Genomic DNA, 26,456 nt, shown 5'->3' on the forward strand with positions numbered 1-26,456 from the left:
GACGTGATCTCTGCTCGATTATCAAGATATTCACCAGCACGGAACTAAGCAGAATAAACGAGCAACCATAAAGCAAAGGTCTGAAACAATCTGTCTCTTCTGTTATTTCAAGATTCAGTTGAACAGAAATGGGAAATACTGTCTTGGGTTTAAAATGTGTTGACACAATCAATTACAATTTTAAGTAAGTCCATGAACTTCCATGTATGAAGCCCCAAAATCTGTATGAATAATTCACAATTTGTGAAGTCACTGAGCTATTACAAAGAACCTACAAACCCATTTCCTTCTGTTCAAATAAATATCTTACATATATGTTACATATACAGTTATAACCAGTTATATATATGTATGTTATGTGCATATATATACACACACATATATATATATGTATGTATGTATGTGTGTGTATATGTAGCTGGATATAACTGACAAATTGATTTAAATACATATAGAAATCACAGCAGCTTTTTGTTATTCATTCATCAAAAGTTGCTAGACACATGGCTATTTCTCTTCTTGCTGGGAGGATCTCTAATGCATTCGAGGTCTTAAGAACCATACTTCTGATCAGGGAAAGTACCACAACCCAACAGCTATGACTGACAGACCTGAGGCTCTTAGGGAAGAAAAATAAAGCTACAACAAGACTTCATTTCTGTAGACCATTTAATTTGTCAGCAAAACAAAACTGATATGTTAAAAAAAAAACAAACAAACCACAAACAAAACAAAAACCTCAAACTTAATGTCTATATTCCTTTCATCTCGGATAGGAAAGAAAGGGCAAAACCCCCCAACATTTTCTAGCTGAGGTGAGAGCTATGCATGCCCCTAGTCATGCACACTGTTCTGATTTCCATTATAAACCTGAGGAGCAACCCTGAGGTGCCCAGTGTGTGTGGCCAGACAGGGGCATTAGGACCAGCCAGAATTCCCTCCCACAGGAATGACACCATTCCATTAAATCTTTCCCCAACTTCCTATAGAGGACTTAGGACATTCAAATGTAATGTCATCTGAATTTCAAATCTCCATTAATCTCACAAACTGCATTGTACCAGGATTTCTAGAGGAACAGAACTGATCCTCTATACATATTCATAAGTGTATATTAATATATTTATTTATTCATACAAACAATATATAATTCATATATTAATGAATTATACTTATTATTTATTAGAGTGGCTTACAGGTATAGTCCAGCTAGTCCAACAATGGTTACCGACAGAAAGTCCAATAACCACTAGTTGTTCAGTCCAGGAGGCTGGATGTCTCAGCTGGTCTTCAGCACACGCCAGAATCCTGAAGAAGCAGGCTCCAGAGCCAGTGGAGTGAGACTTTCCAGCCAGAGCCAGGGCAAGCAGACAAAGAGCTGGCTTCCTTCTTCCATGTTCTTATATAGGCTGCCACGAGAAGGTGGAGCTCAGATTAACCCAGAAGGTGTAACCCAGGTGTAACCCAGGGTGGGTTTAGTTGATTCCAGCTGTAGTCAAGTTAGCAACCAAGAATAGACATCACAAGCACTTTTACTTTCCCATTTCTCTATTACAGAGGGAAAAACCCTTAACTAAGTTCAAGTATCTACTGAATACAAACCCTGCTTCTTCCAAAATCTGTTTTCCTTCACTGATGTCAGTGGGTCTGCCCATCAGCTTTAGCAACCAATTCTAAAGCATTCCTCACTTCGAAGTGAACTCAGAGACCTACCTGCTTCTGCTTCCCAAGTGCTGGGATTAGAGGCGTGCACCTCCATGCGGAGCTTCTCCAGGACTTTTATCATGAAGGGGTGATGGACTGGAGTTTTGTCAAAGGCTTTTCCTGCATCTAATTATATGAGGGGTTTCTTTTAGTTTGTTTACATTTACTGATTTATAGATGCTGAATCATCCCTGCACCTCTGGAATGAAGCCTACTTGATCGTTGTGGATTTTTTTTTTTTTATTTCATTTTTTTCGAGACAGGGTTTCTCTGTATAGCCCTGGCTGTCCTGGAACTCATTCTGTAGACCAGGTTAGCTTCCCAGAGTGCTGGGATTACAGGCGTGCGCCACCACTGCCCGGTGTGGATGATCTTTTTAATGTATTCTTAGATTGCAAGTATTGAGGGTTTTTTTGTTTTTTTGTTTGTTTGTTTGTTTTTAATCTATGTTCATAGATTAAATTCCCTATGTTCACAGGGAACTGGTCTGAAATTCTCTTTGTTGAGTCTGTGGTTCAGGTATCGGGCTAACTGTAGCCTCATAACATAACCTGGGCAAGGTTCCTTCTGTTTCCACTTTATGGGATAGCTTGAAGAGTATCGGCATTAATTCTTCTTTGGCAGTTTGGTAGAATGCTGTACTAAAACCATCGGCCTTGGCTTTTTTTTTTTAGTTGCAAAACTTTTAATGACTGCTTCTATTTCCTTAGGAGTTATAGGTTTGTTTAAATTGTTTATCTGATCTTGATTTAACTTTGGTAAGTGGTATCTATTGAGAAAACTACCTTCTTTTTTAAGATTTTCCAATCTGATGGAATACAAGTCTTTAAAATATATCTTTATGATTCTCTGGACTTTCTCTGTAGCTGTTGTTATAGCCACCTTTTAATCTCTGATTTTATCAATTTGGATATTCTTGTAGTTAGTCTGGATAAGGGTTTGTCTATCTTGTTGATTCTCACTGATTCTGATTTGTTCTCTCATTGACTCCTGCTTGTGCTTACAGCTGTCCTTGTTGTCCTGGGGCTTTCAGTTGTGCTATTGAGTTGCTATATGAGATAGCTGCAATTTTATCTATGTACTTAGTGCAATGACCTTCCCCCTCCCCCCCCCCCCAGACAGGGTTTCTCTGTGCAGCCCTGGCTGTCCTGGAACTCACTCTGTAGACCAGGCTGGCCTTGAACTCAGAAATCCACCTGCCTCTGCCTCCCAGAGTGCTGGGATTACAGGTGTGCGCCACCACCGCCCGGCTGACCTTTTCCTCTTTGATTGTGGCCCATAAGCTGTGTATTCATTTTCACTGAATTCTAGAAAGTCTTCATTTTCTTTATTTCTGTCTTGACCCGTTTTTTCATGCACCAGAGTTGTTCAGTTTCCATGAGTTTTTAAGTTTTGTTTTTTGTTTTGTTTTTTTCCCCCCGGTTGTTGATACCTAGCTTTAATCTGTGGCAGTCTGATGGGATGCAGGGAGTCGTTTCAATGTTCTTTATCTGTGTATAGTTACTCTGTGTCTGAATATGTGGTCAATTTTGGAAAAGTTCCATGAGGTGCAGAGAAGAAGGTATACGTGGGTGAAATGTTCTGTAGATATCTATTAGTTCTGTTTGGTTTGTAATGTCTATTATCTCTATTATTTCCCTGTTCAGTTTTTGTCTGCATTTCCTATCTGTCTTAGTTACAGTTTCATTGCTCTGGAGGGACAGAATGATCAATGTAATGCTTATAAAGGCAAACAGTTCATTGGGGCTGGCTTACAGTTTCAGAGATTCAGTCCATTATCATGGTGGAAAACATGGCAGCATCCAAGCAGACATGGAACTGGAAAAGGAGCTGAGAGTTCTATATCTTGGTATGAAGGCAGCCAGAAGAGGACTATCTTCTGCAGACAGCCAGGAATAGGGTCTCTCTTCCACACTGGGCAGAGCTTGAGCCCAGAAGCCCTCCAAAGCCCACCTACACAATGACACACTCCATGAAACTAGGCCATACCTCCTAACAGTGCTACTTCCCATGAGCCAAGCACATTCAAACCCCCACACTGCCGACTGATGAGAGTCAGGTATTGAAGTCTCCCACTATCAAGTGTGTGAGGGTCAATAAGTGATTTAAGCTGTAGTAGCATTTGTTTTACAAACTTTGGGTTCCCTTGTGTTTGGAGCATAGATGTTAAGAATTGAAATGTCATCTTGGGGGATTTCTCCTTTGATAAGTATGCAGGACTCTTCTCTGTTTTGATTAGTTCTGTTTAGAACTCTATTTTGTTAAGATATTAAATTGGCAATACCAGCTTGCTTCTTAGGTCCATTTGCTTGGGATATTTTTTTCAACCTTTTACCCTGAGATAATGCCAATCTTTGATATTGAGGTGTGTTTCTTGGATGCACCAGAAGGATGGAATTTTCAAATTCGTTGTTAGTCTGTATCTTTTTATTGGGGGAATTGAGACTATCGATATTTAGAGATTTCAAAAACTAATGATTGTTGATCCCTGTTTTTTGTTGGTGGTTTTGTTGTGTGCGCACATGCACATACACAGAATGACCATATTGTAAGGAAAGGATTGTTGTTGGAATTTCCAACCCTAATAAGCCTATATAAAAGACACACAATCCAGATATTTTAATTATAAGCTATGTGCCTAGATTGGGCAGATCTAGTATTATACTAACTTATTCCCCATCTATAAGACCCCTTGCTATTTGCAGTTTCTTCTCTCCGGCCCTGAAGTATTGGTCTACCTCAGCTTCTCCTCTTCTTTCCTCTCTACATGCCTTCCCCTCTAGAGCCTCCAGCCCCACCTTTCCCTTCCACTGCCCAATCACAGGCTCTAGCCTTTTATTGACCAGTCAAAATGGAGAGAAGACTCACATAGCATCATGTGGGTATGTAAAGGAGGCAACCCTTCTTGAGGAACCAGTATTAGCTTAAGAATACAATTAGCATCAGGCCAACCCACTACAAAGGGTCAAAGAGTTACATATAGCAAGAGATGCAGCCATCCTGGAGTCTTCGGGCTTCTCAACATTTCACAGAATTGGAAATAGGAACTCTGGGAAAACTTAACTGTAAATACCATATCATTCCTTTTCCTTCCTTACAGCAACTCAGTCTTCACACTTGAAAGATGTGGAAGATAAGGCTATGTGTCCATTTCTCCCCAATTTAGATCTGCTAAATGTTTTTTTGAATGAGTGTTTTGAATGAGAACAATGCCCATAGGCTCATAAATCTGAATGCTTGGTCCTTTGGTGGAGCTTTCAGGAAGGATAGGAAGTATGGCCTTGTTGAAGGAGTGTCACTAACAAAGGGGCTTTGAAGTTTCAAAAGCTAGCTCCACCTGCCTCCTATTTGTGAACTAGGATATAAGCTCTCAGCTGCTACTCCAGTGCTATATCTGCTCCTTGCTGCCATGACTCCCCACCATGATGGACTCCAACACTCTGGAACCATGAGCTTCAAATTAAATGCTTTCTTTTACGTGTTGCCTTGGTCATGGTCTTTTATCAAGGCAATAGAAAAGGAACTAAAACACTCATCAATGTGAAAATGGATTTGACTATGCTGTCTGAAATGTGAAGGGCACTCAGTCCCGGGAAAGCAGCAAGGCTCCAGCCGAGCTTCCGTGCTCTCAAGTCTACTGTGCTCTGAATGTGCAAATAACTGTTTCAGAGTAGCAGATAAGAATAGCTGTATCTGTACAAATAGAGAAGCATTTATGTCTATCCATATACAGCAAGCAAAATTGGAGTAGTCTCCTGAGCTCTGCCCTCATAGGGTAGAGATTAATATTAATATAAGGTCTTGTGATGCTTCATTCTGAGCTGTCAACTTTTCACAGGCAAGAATCATCTGAGAATCTCAGTGGGGGATTGCCTAGATTAAGTTGGCCTGTGGACAATCCTGTAAGGATGTTAACTGAGGTGGGAGGAGCCATCCTCACCTTCATCCTGATGAAGCACGGTTCTGAACGAGGCAGGTGGGCATGCACGCTCACATCCTAGGTCTGCTTAACTAAGCATGTGACCAGCTGCTTTACTTTCCTGCCCTGACTCCCCCACGACCATGATCGCAACCTGGAATGTACAAGGCAAATAAGCCTTTCCTCTGCTAAGTTGTTTTTTTGCCATCACAGCAAGACATGAAACTAAGATACTACTAGCCTTCTGACACAGGCACCGCATCTAAGCTGTTTCAAATTTAAGGGTAAAGCATTATGAAAATAAGCTTTTAACCCCAGCTTACATTCTGATGTTATACCAACGAATATAGAAATGTTTCTTCCATTCTCTCCTACAATGGGCAACATCTCTCACTTCCAGAGTAAACTGTGCCAAGGTAAAGAGAAGTTAAGCACAGACGACAAGCCAACCCCGCAGCCTCCGAGCCAACCTAGACACTTACCAGAAACTAAGCTTTGCTCACGTGGCAGGAGAATCAGGTCATGGATCTTTATGTTCCCTCCTTGTGACGGTCAAGTCTATGTGGCAATCTGAATAGGTTGCAGACACTCAACCATTATTCACGGGGTTTATGTGAAGGCATTTTTAAATGAAATTAACATTTTCAGTTGGCTGAAAAGCAGCATTATTCCTCTGAAGCCCAAACAAATGAGGACATGAATTGAACAAAAAGGCTGTTCTCTCTCAAGTCAGGGGATGCTTTAGCTCCTTTTACCCAAATGTCTACACTGGGATACCTGTCTTTCCTGCCTGGTGGGTTTGCAACTAAACTATCAGCTCCCCTGGGACTAGAACTTCACTCAGTGCTCTCCTAGACTTCACACTGGCTCACTGAGGAGCCTGGGACTCCTTAGCCATCACCACCGCACAGGCCAACGTTTCATGACATGTCTCTTTCTATAAGATCTGATGGTTCTGAATGTCTGAAATATGCCAAATCCTTAGCATAAACTAACCTGGAAGTCCGAGGTGCCTATTACAGAGCACTAAAATTTGAGTAGGTCTGGGAAACAGCCAAACAGCCAGACAGCCGAATGCCCTCTTAGAGACTGTAGAAGTTAAAGTACCATGGTCTGTGTGTTACACGGAGCATCTGCTAAGCTGTTGGGCATGATTACAGTCATCAGATTGATTCCAAGTAGAGCTCCAACTAAACCCAACAGGAAAAGTTTCAGACATGAAAAATGGGCTTTACAAATTAAAGCAAGACAATATACAATTTTAATTCCTAAATAACAATGAATTACCAAACTGTGAACTGGTGTAGAAGGAGTAATAAAATAATCCTATTTTTTAATGAAGGAATTTATTGTATTTTTGAAGGAAATTATTTTATGAAGAAAATTATTATAAGGTTCCTAGTATGAAAGACAATAAACAGTGAGTTGAGGGTCATTAAGAACATCTCAGTAGTAAAAGTCCCCCATGTCTGTCTTTCCATGTCTATATGCTGCTCAATTTAATGTCACAGAGGAACCACAATCAGATTTCTACCAACCCAAGACTAAGTAAGACATGCCATGGTCATTTTTAGGGAAACTGTGCTTCCTGAACTAAAATAAGAAAATCAAAGTGTATAGTGACACGCCACTTTTCCTTCCCACTGTAATTTCCTTGATGATTAAGACAGAACAGCATTAGAGTCTCAGACCCCTGCATTGCTAATGGGGCCAAGAGTAGGTACTTGTATTCTTGTATAATTAAGAAAAAAAGACTTTATATAACAAGACCTTAGGGCTCTGGCTTCTCTGTATTTGTTCTGAGATCCACTAATGGTAGGATAGAGATGGAGGAGGAGGTAGAGACACCCATTACATGACAACACGACAGTGGAACCCTAACTAGACTTTAAGGAATTGATTTTACTCAGGCAGGAGAAAACTGACATAATTAAGTTTCACACTTACAAAACTATCACTCAATTCAGGAACAAGAGGCATTTGGTTGTCGATACAATTCCATCTGTAAGTCCTAACTTTAAATTTAGAGAAGAAATACACTCATTTGCATTAATATATGGGTTGGGGTTTCTTACATGATTCCTAAATCCATCTACTATTTTGTTTGTTTAGTTTTGATACAATTTACAGCTATGATAACAGGACTAACACAGGCAGCCCTGGTTCAGGTGTAGTCTTTAGTTTCAGAAAGTCCATCGGTCATGTAGCTGGCTGTCATTGCTAAATCTGTTGCTTGCAGAGGCCTCAGAGCTCTGGGTTTGCTGAGTAGAGTCCTCACCATTTAAACTCTTCCTACACACTGGGCATGTGTCGTGCTGAAACAGAATGTTACAACCCATGTAAACAGCATGGCCTGAGACACTGGATACCTGACACTTTAGAAACCCCACACCAAGCTGGGGAGGCGACTCAGTCAGTAAAAGGTTTACAGTCAAATTCAGAACCCACTTAAAATGCCAGTGACAGATGTCTGTAAAACTGTTGCTAAGGAGGCATACACACACAGATACGTGGGGTTTGTGGCCAGCCAGGTTAGTCTGATCTGTTTAGTTCAGGGTCAACCAACCAGAGACACTGTCTCAAGAATCAAAGTGAACAGTTCTTAAGGAACAACATCTAAGGTTGACCTCTGCCTCCCATGCGCATGTATGCCTGTATACCCACATGCCACCTCACCCCCAATTATGATTTAATGAACCTGTCTATGAGCTGACCACTAGAAAAGTACCATACCAGGATATTTCATGGATAGAATTTTAGGCAGAATGGTCATGATTCAAACCAAGAAGTTAATAAAAGCTAACACATTAACAGCAAACAAAAGTAACTACTAACCATGACCTCTACTATGACAGAAAGGTAACTATCAACCATTTCTTCATGTGGACTCGGTGAGACTAAGCAAACTTTTTCTTTAAAGGGACAGAGAGGGGCTGGAGAGATGCTCGGCAGCTACAAGCATGCTCCACTCTTGCAGAAGAATGAATTCCGTTCCCAGCACCCAGGAGTTACAATGGCCTGTAACCAAAGTTCCAAGGAATACAAACCCTCTTCTGGCCTCCAAGGGCACCTGTGCTCACCCACTTCAACCACACAGAGAGACATGGCTAGGAAATAAAAACTGAACCTTTAAAGGACAGAGAGTATGTGTTCTCGGCCCTGTAGGCTATTCTATACTAATTCTGTTATAACTTTCTAACTCTGCCCAGTTAGCCTAGGAACAGCCACTGTCCTGTGGAGTGTCACGGTGGGCTATGTGCTGTCCTGTGGTTAGAAGCACTAAAACAGGATAATAACTAAACAAAACAATGTCAGTAGCACTAGGACAGGCCAGGAGGCTAAAGTCTCATCTACTAGGCTCTCTGAACTGTAACTCCATCTTTCTTCTGAACCTGCCTCGCCTAACCAAAGCTAACCTGCCAGCGGCCCTATCACAGGTCAAGCCGCTGTACTCACCAGTTCTAACCACGGCACGATGCAGCTGCTGTGAAAGAAGTGGTTGCAGGGTAACTGCCGGACTTTCTCCTCAATTGTGTAATCTTCTTTGCATACTGGACATTCTAAACCCGTATCTGTTGGAAGAAGATGTGCACTTTTAAAGTAACAAGCAAAAGGAAGAAAGGAAAACAACCAAGAGCTGGGTGTGTGATGCAGGCCTATAACCCCAGCACGATGGAGGCAGAAGCACAGATGGTCAAGCCTAACCTGGGCTACAAAGCCTACCTCATAAACAAACAAAAAAGAACAAAACCAAACCAGATGTCTCTAAAACCCAAGAAACACAGGTGTGGTCCCCCCCCCACCACCACCATACACACCAAGGGGATAGGGGAGAAAAGTTTTGGCAATGAGAAATAAGAATTGTATTCAAAGTGGAGACAGAAATGGTAACAGACATGGAGACGAATGGGGCCAATTTCAACAGACCTAGTAGGAATCATATAACAGGCCCTATCTAGTGTACTGAGTTAGGAGAATCAGCAGAGCTGGCCCACTGAGCTGGCTTAGAGAATAAAAAGGTTGCTACCAAGCCTGATGACCTAAGTTTAGTCCCTGGGGCGGGACCCACACAATGGAAGAAGAAAATCAACTCCCACAGTTATCTGATCTCTACACATGCACTGTGGTACATGTGCCCACATACAGAAAATAAATGGAGTTTTTAAATAGGTAAGCAGGGCTGTAGAGATGGCTCAGTGGTTAAGAGCACTGATTATTCTTCCAGAGGTCCTGAGTTCAGTTCTCAGCAACCATATATGGTGGCTCACAACCATCTATAATGGAATCTGATGCTCTCTTCTGGCATGGAGGCTTACATGCAGAAAAAGTACTCAAATACATTAAACAAATAAATAAATAAATGTTTAAAAATTGCCTAACCAAATAAAACAAACCACAAAAACAAAAACAAAACAAAAACAGGTAAGAAGAAACTTACTTGTCTATTAAATAAAACAGGGAAAGCATCTTCCCAAATGTGTGACAGCCTCTGTCAGCCAGGTCCTGCCTAGTAAATATTGGCAACCTGTCCACCATCTGAGGGACTGAGCACCCTAGCGGTGTCTACCCAGTGTTCTAAGTCCCTGTCTCCTGTTCTTTGACTTACTAGGCTATTCAGTGTAGCTGTCCCAAGGTCCTCTGAAGTCGTTAAAGGCTATACTAGGAGATGGTACTTCAAAACTACAGAGGACAAGTGCACGCAGGACTCCAAATCAATCAACAGACGCCGTTCTCCTCAGAGGAAATGGCTTCTGTAGTAAGGGCTCTAAGTGGCAAACCCTGAATTACAGAAATTTGGTTAATAGTATAATGGCTGAGCTAGGATGATGATGATCAAGGAGGAAGTGACTGTTCCTCCCTTTCCCTCCTGGCCCCCATCCTAACTCTGGCTCTCACTCTCCTGCCCCAGCTGCCGCCACAGCCTTCCAGGCAGCAGCCCAATTCAACTCTTTAGCAATCCAAATACACACAAAACTTCACACCAGCTGATTCCCTAATATCAACCTCAAGACCATCCCACTTGTTTCTACCTGGACTCTCAACTAGCACCTCAGAATCAATACATTCAGAATTAAAACTGTCACAGAATCTCCTCATCAGGCCCAGGGCCAGTTCATGATTTGCCATCACCCGATGTGGTGGCAGTGCTGCCTTTATAAAGCTCTGGAACCTTACAATCATCTTTAATAATCCTTTGCTTCCTTCATCTTACTATATAATCAATAATAAAACTAACTCTTTTCAAAATTGAAATTTCTCTTCTTTTTCTTTCTTTCTTTCTTTCTTTCTTTCTTTCTTTCTTTCTTTCTTTCTTTCTTTCTTTCTTTCTTTCCTTCCTTCCTTCCTTCCTTCCTCCTTCCTTCCTTCCTTCCTTCCTTCCTTTCTTTCTTTCTTTCTTTCTTTTTCTTTCCCTTCCTCCCCCCCCCCTTTCATCTCACAATGTAGCCCTGGCTAACCTAGAACTCACTATGTAGAGTGTGTGTGTGTGCCTCCATGACAATCCAAAACTCACACTTCTAAATCTGTCTTTTCCTTCCTGTCAGCATTGCAACCATTACTAGAACCCCATCTGAACCTCAGCAACAGTCTCCCCAATCTCTGCTTCTACTCTCAATCCTTTTCACTGCATTGAACACATTTCCAGGAGAACCTTCCTAACGACCTCTCACACCTCACGCCTCCATCTGATGGCCCCCTTTCAGAAAGGTGAGGTCACAGGAGAATACCAGCAGGGCTATGCTGCTTGAGTCAAATGTAAACTGCTCTTTAATTGGATCTGGAATGACCTCTGACTTGAGGAGCAGATAAACTCTGACCAGATAGGGAAAGGAGGGGCTTGTTTAGAAAACCTTCAAAATGCAAGACACGTTTCAAGTTTAGGTGGTAAAAATGTTTTCAAAACATGTCTCTATTTACCTGACTGGACCTTACATGAGAAATGAATCCCCAGCCTCATATCTGTCCTCCTTTCCTCCCTATGGAGTCATGGGCCCAACACTATTTTCAACAGCTTTTTTAATCACTTAGTGCATTTTGTTTCCAATAATAAGTTTTATACTAATTATAATCAAACATTGTACAAACAATTATCTATTGCTTGTGGGACCTAGAAAGCAGGCATGCTAATTAGACCCTCCATATGTGGTAGCCAGACAGAAATGTTAGGGATCCTACCTTTAGAAGAGAAATGCACAATGTTCCATTAGATGTCATAGGAAGTCAGAACAAATATGAAAGTAAACTTACTGACTTGTTCTTCAGTTACTGTCACTGTTGGGAGAGATGTGATCTTCTCTTTGTCAGCTGGAGGGGGACCTGTGTTTTCCAGCTGTCCAAGAAGCTACAAAGGAAGAGGCAGCAGTGCTAATTATCTCCATCACTGGGGAGAGCCCATCCAGCTGAGGACAGACAGTATAGGCTCTGAGCTTCTGCAGGACTCCTCCCGGGGCCCGGGTGCTGGGACACTCACAGCTGCTTTCCAATGTCAGAGGAACACCAGTGTGATTCTAAGGAAGATTCGTAACTGAAGGGCCCACCCTTGGGCATAAAGCACATTTAAGATCTCAAAAGAGTTGTGATCTCCTGGGTAAAATTACAACTTAATAAAAACCAATAGTAAACTGGTTCAAAATTTCAGTCAGAAGGAAGACATGGGAGTATGGAAAGCAGCATAAAGCCAAGAGATGTACATATTACTGTTTATGAGAAGACTTAGAAATGAACACCATGCTTCCTATTCTCAGCAGTCCACAGGGAAATGAAGACCAGGCAAGTTAAAATGAGCACAAACAAGTGGAAGCAATGGTACAGCATGGGAAGCTCTCTCTGCTTCCTTCCTCTACTTCGCTCGCTCTGGCAGGACCCCTGCTTCAGCACAGGAGACCCTATTCTTCCATGAAGCGTCTGTTCCTCATAGGACTGAACAAGAGGACAAATTACAATGACCTGCTTGTTACGGGGATAAGTATTTACTTCTTCCAGAGGTAAAGTCATTCTCTAGAAATCCTGGGATGCCTAGTAGGAACATGGAAACTAGGCCATGCCCATAGCCCATCCACCCACTTAGTAAAAACAGAAACCCAAAAGCTCACACTATTGATGAGAGCAGAGTGATTGACATTTCAGAAAGTAGCAGAAGGAATGCAGTAGTCTGTGGACCATGAGACACATCAGACAGACACCCTCTCCAGAGGCAGCCCCTCACCTGGGTTACAATGGCATCAAGGCCTGTCTGACCCCAGGCATAGTCCCCAGGGTTGGAGTGCAGCATCCCGCTCCTGTACATGAGACAAGACAGACAGGATCAGGTGGGTGAGGAGGCTCTCTGCCGCATCCACAGTGGATCTAGCAGTGGAGTTCTGCTCTCAGCTGTAAGCCACTAGTCCTCTACAATCCAAAGTCTCTGTATTTGAAAAGTTAAGCAGATTATCTAGAAATATGCTTTTATTCTCAACAATTTTTACCTAACTGGGACAAAATGTGATGCCCTCTAACTGCTACAGGACACACTGTGGGTTAAAAAAAAAGTTTGTGTTTTGGCTGGCCCAAATCTACAGCAGACTTCCCTTGTTCAAAGAGGTGGCACATGCCCTGTACAGTAAGGACTTTTGGTAGAAAAGCAGCCACAGCAGTTCCTGTGACTTGTGGCTCAGAGCACTCAGGAAGGGACTCGGTGCTGTGGTGCAGCGCCTTGAGTGACAGGCAGGCTCTAGCTACACCAAACCACACTAACCAGAGGCTGTCAAGTGGAGCAAATGCGGGGAAGGACTGGACAGAGAGCCCTTCTGCAGCAGTTAGAAATCACAAATAACTGCAGGAAAGGGGGCCCTAGGAAGACACTGTTTGTAAGCCCTACCATGCCTAAGTGTCACTGCTACTGAACTAAGTGTGTCTTTGTTTGTTTTGGGAAACTTTCTTACTTTAAGAAAAGAAGGTAAAATGATATGTTGTTCTCAACTTCAGGAATTCTTCCTGTGTGGTCCGTAAGAAAAGCTTACAAAATAGATTCGAAGCCTGGCAGGGACCATCTCATTCCCCACCCAATAAAACTCAGACCAAGGCAGAAAACAACCAGGCATGTCAAGCAGTATCTTAGGGGACCAGGGTAGCAGTCCTGAACATCAACAAGGAAAAGTGAGTTCTGACTGAGTTTGGGTTTGGTTAAAAAAAAAGAAAGTAATCCAATATCCCAGGCATATCCACATACTCACCTTTGCAGGTTAGCTTTCTCTATGCTCCTGAAAAGGCAGTACTCAAGCAATGCAATATAGATAATGGTCACTTACCAGGAAAAGGGGTGTGGGGATCCAGGAATGGCAGAATTTGCAAAGAATCCTGCAAAGATCTGTTGTATTATTCTGTTAAAAGAGAAGAAAAGTGAGATAAAGCAGTACCAGATTGTCTATAGACAATGATGGCTGACTAGTCAACAATCAACACTCTAAACCACAACAGTTTCTATGGCTTGTTATACAAAAGACACCAACAGAAATCAGTCTGCTACCTGTGGTACATGTGTTCATTATTGCTCTTTGTGAGTTCTGCCATTTTTAGACTAACACAATTTTTTAAATTAGGTTAGAAAATGACCTGATGTTATGATGTGGTTTTCAAAATATTTCCTTGGATCTTTGACATCAGGGAGAGAAAGGGTCCAAAGGATGCTGCCCAGTGAAATTCTGGACCCATTTCCTTTTTTAAAAAGGCGTTAAGCTAATCAACATAACTTTGATTATGTTGATTATCAGCCATATCAGACTATAGAACAAATATGTCTATAAATTATTCAATACTTCTCTCCCTCAAAGCTAGGTTGGACTTAGTGACTCACTTCTTCTAGATAAGATATGACAGAAGTGACTGTGGCTTGCAAGATTAGAATGCCAAAGGTTATCGTGATTTCTTTCCTTCTACCTGTATCTATATTGGATCATTTACTCTAGAAGAACTGACAAGTCATGGGGACAAGGAAAAGGTCTATGAAGAGACACATATGGTGAGCAAACTAAGGCCTCCTGTTGCTAATTTTAAAATCAGAGCCATCTTGGAAGCAGATCTTCCATGTCCAGCTCAAGTATTCAAATGACTATCCCACAGTAGGCATGCTAACGACCACCTCACTAGAACTGTCTGCAGAACCACCTAACTAAGCTGTTGCTCAATGGCAGAACTGCACAAAGAATGAGACAGTAAATGTAGGCTGGAGTAGTTCACACAGCCCCTCCTGCTTACCAGGAGCATGAAGACTCAATTACCACACTGGTGAAATGACAGTGAGAAAGCAGCCTCGTCCCCTGAAATTCTGCAGCCAGACTGTTAGAAATGCGGAGTCTGCCAGGGTCATCTCCTTAACAGGGATTCATTCTTCATTCTATGTTCCTTACCCTCTAGAAGTTAGAAGGTGGCTCAGTTTTATCAGAAGTACAAAAGAGAGACTGCTCAGAGTGGTTTCAGTAAGTTTTGCTCAAAAATTATACTCAGCTAATATACACACTATTTATACTGACTTTTCTGTTTTAGTTCTTGTGGTTACATAATTTCTTATTAAAGAGTAAATGTTAAAAGTATGTGAGGGGAGTTAGATGTCTACAAGTCTACAGAGGATCAAAATGAACCCACAAATGTAGAGGGGAGTCCCACGCTGAGCCCACCGGAGGCCCCTCACACAGTTCCATGTTGTGCCCAGTTCATTCTCCCAGGGCTGTTCTCTGAGTTCTGTTTTCCCTTTTTCTTTTCTTTCTGTTATTTTTTTGGTTTTGTTTTGGTTTTCCTTGAGGCAAGATCTCATTCTGTAGCACCATCTAGACTAATATTTCTATGGAATACAGGAGGCTTCAAACTCACAGCAATTCCCCTGCCTTAGCTTCTTAAGTGCTGGAAGCACAGGTATAGGTCACTGTACTGGCTGGTTTTGTGTGTCAACTTGACACAGGCTGGAGTTATCACAGAGAAAGGAGCTTCAGTTGGGGAAGTGCCTTCATGAAATCCAACTGTGGGGCATTTTCTGAATTAGTGATCAAGGGGGGAGGGCCCCTTGTGGGTGGTGCCATCCCTGGGCTGGTCGTCTTGGGTTCTGTAAGAACTGAGCAAGCCAGAGTTCTTATAGTCGCCATGCCAAGAAATTCTATTTTCTATCTTCATGATTACAACAATGTCTTCTCCTCCTCTTCTTCTTCCTCCTCCTCCTTCTTCCATCCAACTTTCTAAATTAAAATGCCACAAACAGGCAATAACTTCCATATTTTATTTCCAGCCAAATGTGCTGTTTGCTCACTACCTGCACTTGATACCCTCCACTTGAATGTGTAATAAACACTTCAAACTCACTATGTCCCAAATTAAATAATCCCCAATTTTTTCTTCCAAACTCTCCTTTTTAGTGCTTTCCCTGTCACCGTGCCCCCACTTTTCTAGTCGCTCAGGCCAGCAGCCTTGGTGCCCTCCTTGTCTCTCTTTCTGTTGCATGCTGCTGTAGCCCATATGCAAGGACAGACTCAAGCAAGTCCTTAACATGCTCATCTAAGTTACTGGCAGTTCTAGCTTAGGATAAGGCAGTGGCTTCTTAGATGGCTCTCCAACTCATTTTTATTTCTTGGTGTCTGAGAAATCCAAAGATGGTATCAGGTAGCTATTAGGACACAATACCCCCAGATGTCAATCGACAATTGGGTCTTCTGGCACAAGTCAGCTTCATTTGAAGATGAAGTGAGTTAGTATTTTCTGACTCTGATTACTCATAAATGAGATATAATTTAAACACCTACCATTACAGGACAAAGTATACACTATGAGCCTTCAATAAATAATTGTAGAATAAACAAATAATGTGAGTTCACTTTTATGTTAGCAAAAGTGTTCTACATCAGTGAACAGCCACAGGAAATGCGTATTTCAGAGGAACTCCTGGTTAGAACACACTGATAATCTCACAAAGGCTAATCTTCAACAGCGACTTTCTTAAAGGAAAAGTACTCTCTGTTGAATTAGGCAGGATGTAGACCATGGCAAGCGCAGCTGAGAGCTTGAGAAGCAGATTTTAAAAAGTTACACTGCTACTCAAATGAACAGAAGTTGTTATGAGGATGAAGCTACGGTAAAAATAAATTAAAAATTAATTTAATATAATCTATAAAACAAAATTATAATGTACTTTCAAAACAGGTAACACAACCACTATGGACACATACAGAATAGGGAGATTGCTCTGTGGGTAGAGAAATATGTGCCAACAATATTCTATTTTCCATTTATACTTCCATGAAGACAAAAAAAAAACACTGAAGTTCTCAAGTTCTATTTCCTAACATGCTGACATACCTTTAAAGCACTGTAATCTCACCACATGCAAATACTTTAATTGTTATTATCTTGGTCCAATACTAATCACTCCAGAGTCTCTTGGTTGTCTCTGTTGGCCACTTGGCTAGACTGCTCTAGGGATCCTCCTGTCTACCCCCCCTTCCCTCACGGTCACAGGCGTTGTGACCACATTTGGCTGCTTTACCTGAGTGCGCAGGATCCACATTCAGGTCCTCATGCTTGTCAGGAAGAGACTTTACCAACTAAGCTGCCTCAGGAGTGCCTCTTTTTAGTTAGTTGTTTTGTTTTGAGATAGTACTCCATAGTGGAGCCTTCACTGCCTTAGAACTTAAAATACAGACCAGACCGACCTCAGACTTACAGCAAGCCTTGTCTCTGCAGACAAAGCAAAGGTGCTGGAGTCAAGTGCACCGCCACACCCAGGTAGGACTTTTCATGTTAAATGGAATAGTGCTAAAAAACAGCTTTGTTACTTAGTTAAATTCTTTAATCTATCATACTTTTTAATTTTATTTTGTTGAATTTTCCAGCTAAGAAGCCATAGTATCTACATAGATGAACTGTATTTGTTGTGTTCATGCCTATTTTTTTTATTTTAATTCAAATGTGTTTATTTGTATGTGTATGAGTATTTTGGCTGCATGTATGTCTATGTATGCAGTGTAAAAACCAGAAGAGGGCATCAGATCCTCTGGACCTGGAGTCACAGCTGAGCCATCTTGATGGGCACTGGGAACTGAACCTGAACCACTAGAGGAGCAGCCAGTGCTCTTAACTTCTGAGCCACCATCTCTGCAGCCTTGCACTGACTCTTAGTTTTCAAAAGAGGCTTAGCAGTATCCCATTCTTCCTGATTTTAGTGAGTCTCGGTGTCTTTTTAAAACAGTTACACTTTTGGTTTCCAAAACGATTAATCTTGATTATCAGTTTTACAGGATCTAGAATCACCATGGAAACAAATTTCTGGGTTTGGGATTTCCTAGAATAGGTTCATTTAGTTGGGGTAGAAGACCCATCGAAGCCATGGGTAGCACACTCCATGGGCTGATGGCGTGAGCTGCCTGAGCAGCAGAGAGAACTGGGCAGCAGCACTCATCTCTGTGTCCTGCAGACAGAGTGCCGCCACAGCCTCACGTTGTGCCTCCCTGATTCCTATGCACTCTCCCGTGAACTGGGAGCTAAAGTAAACCTTTAACTGCTTTTGCCAAATATTATGTACCAGAAATGTATAATAACTAACACAGTTATAATACAATATAATATTATATATATATATATATATATATATATATATATATATATATATATATATTGGCTTTTTTGAGACAGGGTTTTTCTGTGTAGCCCTGGCTGTCCTGGAACTCACTCTGTAGACCAGGCTAGCCTCGAACTCAGAAATCCGCCTGCCTCTGCCTCCCAAGTGCTGGGATTAAAGGCATGCGCCACCACCGCCCAGTGACTATTACTTTTTTAAAGATTTATTTGTTATTTATATGAGTACACTGTAGCTGTCTTCAGACACAGCAGGAGAGGGCATCAGATCCCATTACAGATGGTTGTGAGCCACCATGTGGTTGCTGGGAATTGAACTCAGGACATCTGGAAGCTCAGTCAGTGCTCTTAACCGCTGAGCCATCTCTCCAGCCCATACACTATTATTTTGTTTTCAGGGTATAGTGGCTCACCCCTACAATCTAGTACCAGGGAGGCTGAGGCAGGACAACTGAAAGGTTTTGAGGCCAATCTGGGCTACAAATTTACGCCAAGGAAAGATACAAAACTCATAATATGCCAACTATCATGGCAGGAATAATGGTCCCTTTCTTCTTGGAACTTATGTCTAATAGGAAGAAAGGTATTAATAACCTGGTGTTTTAGTCTAAACAGAGCATTGTGGGAAGATTATAAGCAATAGAAACTGGGTTTAGAGGGTGGGGACGAAGTCAGTAGAGCACATCCCTCTTTGTCCCCTCACCCCGCTGCCCTCCTTATCAGCCACACCCTCCATCCATAGCTTGCAGGGTGGTTGCAGCAGCTGTAAGAATAGTATCTTTATAAAGTAAAAAAACTAGTATTCTCCTTGGATCTTCATAAGAAAGCATGTGAGTGTTGGGAGATGCATCCCAGATTCCTGACAGCAGACTGTTAAGAGTCCCAGTAGTGAAAAGTGGGTTCCACACCCATTCCCTACGTAAAGAACCCTTAGCAAGCAATCTGGTATTTTCTAGTCATAATTCAAGAAATAGTCTCCACCAGGCAGTGGTGGCGCACACCTTTAATCCCAGCACTAGGGAGGAAGAGGCAGGCAGATTTCTGAGTTTGAGGCCAGCCTGGTCTACAGAGTGAGTTCTAGGACAGCCAGGGCTCCACAGAGAAACTCTGTCTGGGGCGGGGGGGGGGGGGGGGGGGGGGGGGGGGGGGGAGAGTCTCCACTTGGTAAGAAAAGTAAGAGGAAAAAAACTGATACTGACGATGCGGTCCACATTTGGGCATATAAAAACATGCTGCCTCACTTTACAATGCATCTAAAATTGCAATAAGATTAAAAATCTTAGGCCTATTTAAAGGCCTTTAAACAGGTAGGCCTATTTAAAGATATATAATAGTGATTATATAAAGGAAAGAATTCATCAAGAAATAATTTAAATGACTAAAATGTACAAAACTGAAAATAAATACAATAAAAATCCTTGGAAGATTGCTATATATTGAAAAATATTGACTATACAGTACAACTCACCTGATACATACTTTTTATTGTTGTTTAGTTTGGTGTTTCAGCTAAAGGCTTATGGAGCCTGGATTGGCCTCAGACTCCCTAGAGAGCTGAAGCCAGCTTGAACTCCTGATTCTCCCAATGCGGGGTTGCCAGCATGTGCCACCAAACCCCGTTCAAGCATGCCATTTATTCTACTGTAAGTGATTAGCTGCCACTGCAGCGGGCTGATCATAAACCATTCTCCACACCATTCTCCTTGCCACCTCACAGTAAGGCATACAAAGTTAACGCTATACTTCTAGCTTCCCTCAAATCTGTGCGCAGGAAACATTAGGGCACAGTGCTCAGTAAAGGAAATATTCTGAGCACAGAGTAAGAGGCAGTAGAAAAAGATTCCCTTTCCTTTAACAAAATGTATTATAAAGTAAGCTTGGTGGCATGCACCTACCCACTGGGAGCCTAAAGCAGGAGAATCTGGAATTCTTATTTTTGTTTTTTTGGGGTTTTTTTTAGTTTTTTGGAGTTTTTTGGTTTTTTTTTTTTTTTGTTTTGTTTTGTTTTGTTTTTGTTTTTCAAGACAGGGTTTCTCTGTGCAGCCCTGGCTGTCCTGGAACTCACTCTGTAGACCAGGCTGGCCTCAAACTCAGAAATCTACCTGCCTCTGCCTCCCAAGTGCTGAGATTAAAGGTGTGCGCCACCACGCCCAGCCAGGATCTGGAATTCAAAACCAGCCTGAGCTACCAGGTAGATCTAAATAGCTTATAAAAAAAAGACTTGGTTTTAAGATGGGGGTAGAGATATGCTAGTGCAATCCCATATTAAGCCTGCGATTCTCATCTATTTAAGTCTTTAAATACAGATCTTTGCATTGTGCGGTGGTTTGAATAAGAATGGCACCCAACAGTTGGAACTATTTGGAAGCATTAGGAGGCGTGCCTCGTTGGAACAGATGTACCACCAGGGGCAGGTTTAGGGGTTTCAAAAGCCAAGACATTCCCATTGCACCCTCCCTCTGCCTCCTACTTATGGATGGAGATTTGAGTTCTCAGTTCCAGCCAAACTGTCTGCTGCTTGCCGCCATGCTGTCCTGCCACAGTGGGCTCTTGGCCCTCAGAAACCACATGCACAATTCTGTGCTTTCATTCATAACTAAGGCACATCCCAGGTTATGGGATATACTTGGTTTACCTTTTGGTATCTTCCAAATTTCTTTTTCCTTTTCCTTTTTTTTCTTTTTATCTATTTTCTTTTTTATTTTGGAGACATGGTCTCACTGTATGATCCTGGAACTCATTCTGTAGACCAGAGTGGCTTTCCAAAAATCCATCTACCTCTGCCTCTCTAGGGCTGGGAAAAAAGGTATGTGCTACCACAGTCTTTTTGAGGCATGATCTCAATATTTAGACCAGGTTGGTCTTGAACTCATGCTCTTCACAACCTGCCAAGTGCTTATAAGCATGAAGTATCAAACTTAGCCTTTTCTAAAATTTGATGTGTATTAGATACCACTCTCTCTTTTTTCACCAATCCTTAAATAATTCTTGAGTATGACATTCAATTTAGCTTCATTTTCATCATTGTTTTTATTTCTGTCTTGTCCACAAAAGTCTGAGGACTTTATAAACATTAGATTGTGCCAGTAACAATTTAAACAGCCCTTAAGAACTCAAACAACAACTCACCCTTCGATAGCTGGCGACCTGTCGGGACGAGTACTTCCCCGAGACCTGTATCTTCTTGTCATTGGCAACCTTGGAGGCCGGCTTGGTCCCCAAAAGTCAGTGTGAGTTTGGTGACCTCTCTCATTGGCTCTATTATCTTGGTCCAGTGGATTGCTATTTAGAAATGGTCTAAAATCCTGTAAAAACATTGTGTGATCCAGATGGTCCCAAAGCTAGTTTAAAAAAAAAAAAAAAAAAAGCACATTAGTCTAGAATGTGGGAGGTTCAATCCCTTATACTAGTTGATTGTAAACAAATTTAAAAATTTTAAAACTTAAAATAATTGTCTACATATATAAGCAAGCAAATGCCTAGCTCTTTTCCTTAACAGTTATCTAATACCCATATCCACGTGCCTTTGCATAGTGTCCCCTCCAGAAATATGCTATGAGCTAAAGGCTGGCACGGACGCCCAGCCCAAGCATAACTAACAGTTCAAATCAGTGTTATCTTTTATGTTTTGTCACAAATGGCATCTGCATTCCCAACAAAACAAATATATCTCTCCACTTGTAAAGAACACTTTATCACTATGAAGTAGAGATAGATAGATGTCTTTAAAATACATCTCTTGACTAGACACTGGCATCAAAGACAGGGTGGGTCAAAACTATGCCAAAGTGGTGCAGTTCGTCTGATAAGAGCCTTGGTTGTACACATTTTTGTTGTTAATATGGGAGGGAGAGAGGCGGGTTTGGGAGGATCAGTAAGCAAAGGGGAAAAGTAAAAGTAAACTAATCTTTACAAAGATTTTTTTTTTAACTCTGTGTGTCTCTGAGTAGGTTTACACACATGAATGCAGTGTTCAAGGGAGTCAAAGAGGACATAGGATTACCTGGAACTAAGGTTACAGGCTGTTATGAGCCACAGAACACGGGTGCTGGGAACCCCACACCCATCCTCTGCAAGAGTATCAAGTGCTCCTGACTGTTGAGCCATCTCTTTAGTCCAAAACAAGCTTTTTTCAAAAAGAGATCTTCTGCTTCAAAAGAATTTTATTTTCAAGTAGAAAGATGCAGACACCAAACCCAAGCAACATCCTAGCATAAAAAGGCTAGAAGCTCAAAAGTTCCACACAGCCCCTTTGGGGGCCTCTGAGGAAGTCGTGAACCCAGCTGTTTCTGCGCTTCCTACTTTGTGATGAAATGAACAGTCTGCCACGCACTCACACTACCAAGACCTGAGCTGTCCCATGCCTGCCTTCCCTGTCATGACCAACTCCAACACTATGAAACCGAAACCATGAGCCAGAACAAATCATTCTCCCCTTAAGCTGTCTCTGTTAGGTTCTGTAGTCACACAGATCCAAAAGTAACTAATACAGAAACTATAATATGTTAGCTAACTGTGCGTATCATAAGCAATAAAGGCTTGCATTGCCTCAGGATACCACTTAGCATTCTTTTCAGTACCAATATGTCATGGATATTTTATATATTAAGATTACCACCATAATATATTCAATACATGTAAAATAGCACATGAATAAGATGTAGAGAAGATATAAGCCCATAAGCCATCTCTTCGTTATCTCCCTGAAGCTACTGAAATTCTCTATGTATCCCTCTCATAACCTTCAGAAGTAAATGTTATCCAAATATTTTGTTTATAATTCACTGGCTTTTTTTCTAGTTTTTATTTTAGAGTGCTTGTTAGCATACATTAGTTACACGTGTAGATAAAGACTTTAGCACATACACCTCCCATTACATTTCATCCCCCTTCCACTCTTGCTGCTTCCCAACCAGCCCCCTTCTACTCTAACGTCTCTTCCACTTCGTTTTTTACTTCTGTTATTGTTTTCTTTTGTACTGTATATATATTTTTTGTTGACCCACTGAGCTTTAGCATGGTTGCTCACAGAGCTCACATGTGCAGACTTGCAGGCGCATGAGCACCTTATAGAGTGCACTACTCAAGTCGGTGCTTCTCCCTCTCCCTCTCCATGGGGTTCTGAGGACCCATACTCTAGTCCTCACACTTGCTCAGTGAGTGCTGTGGCCACTGAACCATCTCCCAGCCCAGTTAACTATACTCTTTAGATTGTTATCACGGCTAAGAAAATGGAAAGTCCAAAGCACCTTCAGCATCAGCTGGAGGAACTTTGCTACTTGTTTGGAAATGCAAAGTGGTACTAAAGAATAGTAACAGTGTTTTTCTAGTCTACTTTCATCCCTAGACGACAGTGTGCCCTAACCATAGAACAGAGAATAAAAGAGTGCATCTCAGAACTTCATTCCAAACCAACACAGAGGCCAAGAATAACTCCAGGTCACCTGTCTCAGAACAGACTTACACAAGCAGAAGAGAAAAGAACTCATTAACAGAACTGGGTCTTCAGGACACGATTACATAAGTATAAACTAACTGAACGACTACAGGGTTTTAGTAAAACATTTGAAAGAATTATTCAGGGGCTGGACAGATGGCTCAGTGGTTGAGAGCATTAACTGCTCTTCCCGAGGTCCTGAGTTCAATCCTCAGCAACCACATGGTGGCTCACAACCATCCATAATGAGATCTGACACCCTCTTCTGGAATGTCTGGAGACAGCTACAGTGTACTTACATATAATAAATAATTTTTTTTAAAAAAAAGTCCTTTTTAAAAAAAAAGAATTATATAGTTTGACCAATTTGGTCTTGAAAAACAACAATAAAATAAGTTACTCTGAATAGAAGTAAAAAAACAAAGCTTCCAGTGTCATTAGAAACAAGACAGAGCTGGGCAGCTAAGCACAGGTCCACAGGGAGGACTGGTGCCTGGAAGCCAGCACCCATGGACGAACGTTGCAGCAAGCACATGTCTCCAGCGGGAAGGCAGAGACAGGAGGGCTACTGGGCCTTGCTGGCATCAAGCTAGCCAAGAAAACTCTGGATCAACAGAAGGGCAGAGTGTGATAAGGGGGACATCTAAGGGCCTCTTTTGGCCTCTACACATGCACATACCAGCACACTCTTACGCACATACACTCAAACAGATGCACAAATATAAATCAACAAACCTCTTAAAATATAAATAAACTAGATGATGTCTTCCACTTGACAGACCTTGCTTTGAGTCATCTGCAATCACATCCTCCACATACTTAAAATGTTAAGGTGTGTTTCTCAAAGCTAAACAGTTAATTATATGACACAAGAATCTCTATAAAAATAAGAGAGCTATAAATATAACACAAAGCTGGGCGGTGGTGGCGCACGCCTGTAATCCCAGCACTCTGGGAAGCAGAGGCGGGTGGATTTCTGAGTTTGAGGCCAGCCTGATCTACAGAGTAAGCTCCAGGACAGCCAGGGCTACACAGAGAAACCCTGTCTCAAAAAAACTAAATCCACTTGAAAAAAACAAAAACAAAAACAAATATAATAATTATATATATATACATATATATAATTTAAATATATAGATAATATATATAAAACACAAAGAAACATGTACAAATATATTAATAGCAGAACTACTCCTAAGTAATAGTAAGTGTAAGAATAATAAGTGTAAATGTCCAGTGTCTGTCAGCTAACAGAGAGACACAGGAAGTCACATGGAGCTAGGCCTTAGCTAGTAGACCTGCCTGCATACTGAAGTTGAGGGATCAATTCCCAGTACTAAAAGGAAAAGAATGAATGTCTGCACAATGTACTGTGCAGCCACACAATGAAGGAGTAGTAATGCATGCTCTACCATGGGAAAACTTGAAAACATTATGCTAAGTAGAAAAAAATTCAGTCAGAAAAGGTCACATTTTATATGATAACATTTATAGATACTGTCCTACATAGAGACAGAAAGTGGATTGGTGGTTGGTTAGTGTGGGGAAACTGGAGAAATAAGAAGTATAAATGGCTAAAAGATTGGGGGCTAATGGAAGAGTTCTGGGGAGCAGAGAAAGCCTATTTGGTACATTTCAGGCCAGGAGAGACCCTGTCTCAAAACACTGGACACTGCCAGAAGAATAACACATAACACACATTACACTCATTCTCTCCCTCTCACAAACACTCTCTCTCACATACACTCTCACATACTCTCTCTCTTTCTCTCTCTCTCTCTCTCTCTCTCTCTCTCTCTCTCTCTCTCACACACACACACACACAGAATATGTATGTTTGAATGTGATATGTGTGTTCTAGACTTTGTGGTAATGGCTATACAATGGTGTGAACATGCTACAACTGGTAATTACATTTAAAAGAGTGAATTACATTTTATGTGAATTCCTCTCAATTTGAAAATATCACTAGACATAAAGAAACACATAGGTCCAGATATAATCCTAGCAACTTCATAACCTACTCTCACCAACAAACAGATCATCTAAACAAATTCAACAAAGAAACTTCAAAGTTAAACTGTAGCACAGATCAAATGCACTCATCAAATCTACTGAATAGTCTATCAACAGCTGCAGAGCACACATCCTCCTCAGTAGCCACAGAACAGCCTGTCTACAGTTGCAGAGCAAACACCCTCTTCAGTGGCCACAGACTTTCTCCAAAGCAGATCACATCTTAGACTGTTAAAAAAAAGCCTTAACAAATATAAAATAAATGAGTTTTTATATTTTATCAGATTATAATGAAATGGGTAGAAATAAATGGCAAGAGAAACTGCATATCTATAGAAATGACAGAGATTAACAAGCCCTCTTTACTGATCAATGTCCCACTGAAAAATCATGGAACATAAAAGGATCCTACAAGCAAATGAAAGTGAGATTTACCAAAATCTTTGGTGACTTGTGAAGGCAGTTCAAAGAGGAAAGCAGATAGGTGGGAGTGGTAAAACAGAACTCAAATAAATGACTTGATGATGTACCTCAAGGTCTTAGAAAAAAAGAGTAAGACAAACTCAAAATCAGCAGACCAAAAATAATAAAGATCAGGGCAGTAAGTAATAAAGCAGAAATTAAGACAAGACAAAGAACCAATGAAGCATAGTTCTTTTGAGAGATAGGCAAAATTGGCAAATCCTTATCTAAATTCATCAAGAGAACATACAAATAATATTAGATTAAAAATGGGGATACTACAACAAATTCCAATGAAACCCTGGGGTTCACAGTGAAATACTTTAA

At 41.3% G+C, this 26,456-nt stretch overlaps 1 protein-coding gene across 2 annotated transcripts in view; it reads right to left on the reverse strand.

The window, feature by feature from the left end:
* Positions 1 to 6,861: 6,861 nt before the first annotated feature.
* The window catches only part of Rnf115 (ring finger protein 115), a 66,611-nt gene continuing 47,016 nt past the window's right edge, over positions 6,862 to 26,456 (reverse strand). For both annotated transcript variants that reach the window (XM_052179683.1, XM_052179684.1), the window contains 6 exons: positions 21,344 to 21,555; positions 13,909 to 13,980; positions 12,828 to 12,900; positions 11,870 to 11,963; positions 9,080 to 9,195; positions 6,862 to 7,938 (listed from right to left, as the gene is read on the reverse strand). In XM_052179683.1, coding sequence (XP_052035643.1) covers positions 7,807 to 7,938; positions 9,080 to 9,195; positions 11,870 to 11,963; positions 12,828 to 12,900; positions 13,909 to 13,980; positions 21,344 to 21,555 — 699 coding nt within the window. In that variant the 3' untranslated portion in view covers positions 6,862 to 7,806. The remainder of the gene's footprint in view (positions 7,939 to 9,079; positions 9,196 to 11,869; positions 11,964 to 12,827; positions 12,901 to 13,908; positions 13,981 to 21,343; positions 21,556 to 26,456) is intronic.

The sequence above is a fragment of the Apodemus sylvaticus genome, chromosome 4, assembly GCF_947179515.1.
Source record: "Apodemus sylvaticus chromosome 4, mApoSyl1.1, whole genome shotgun sequence".
In the NCBI taxonomy this organism is placed as follows: domain Eukaryota; kingdom Metazoa; phylum Chordata; class Mammalia; order Rodentia; family Muridae; genus Apodemus; species Apodemus sylvaticus.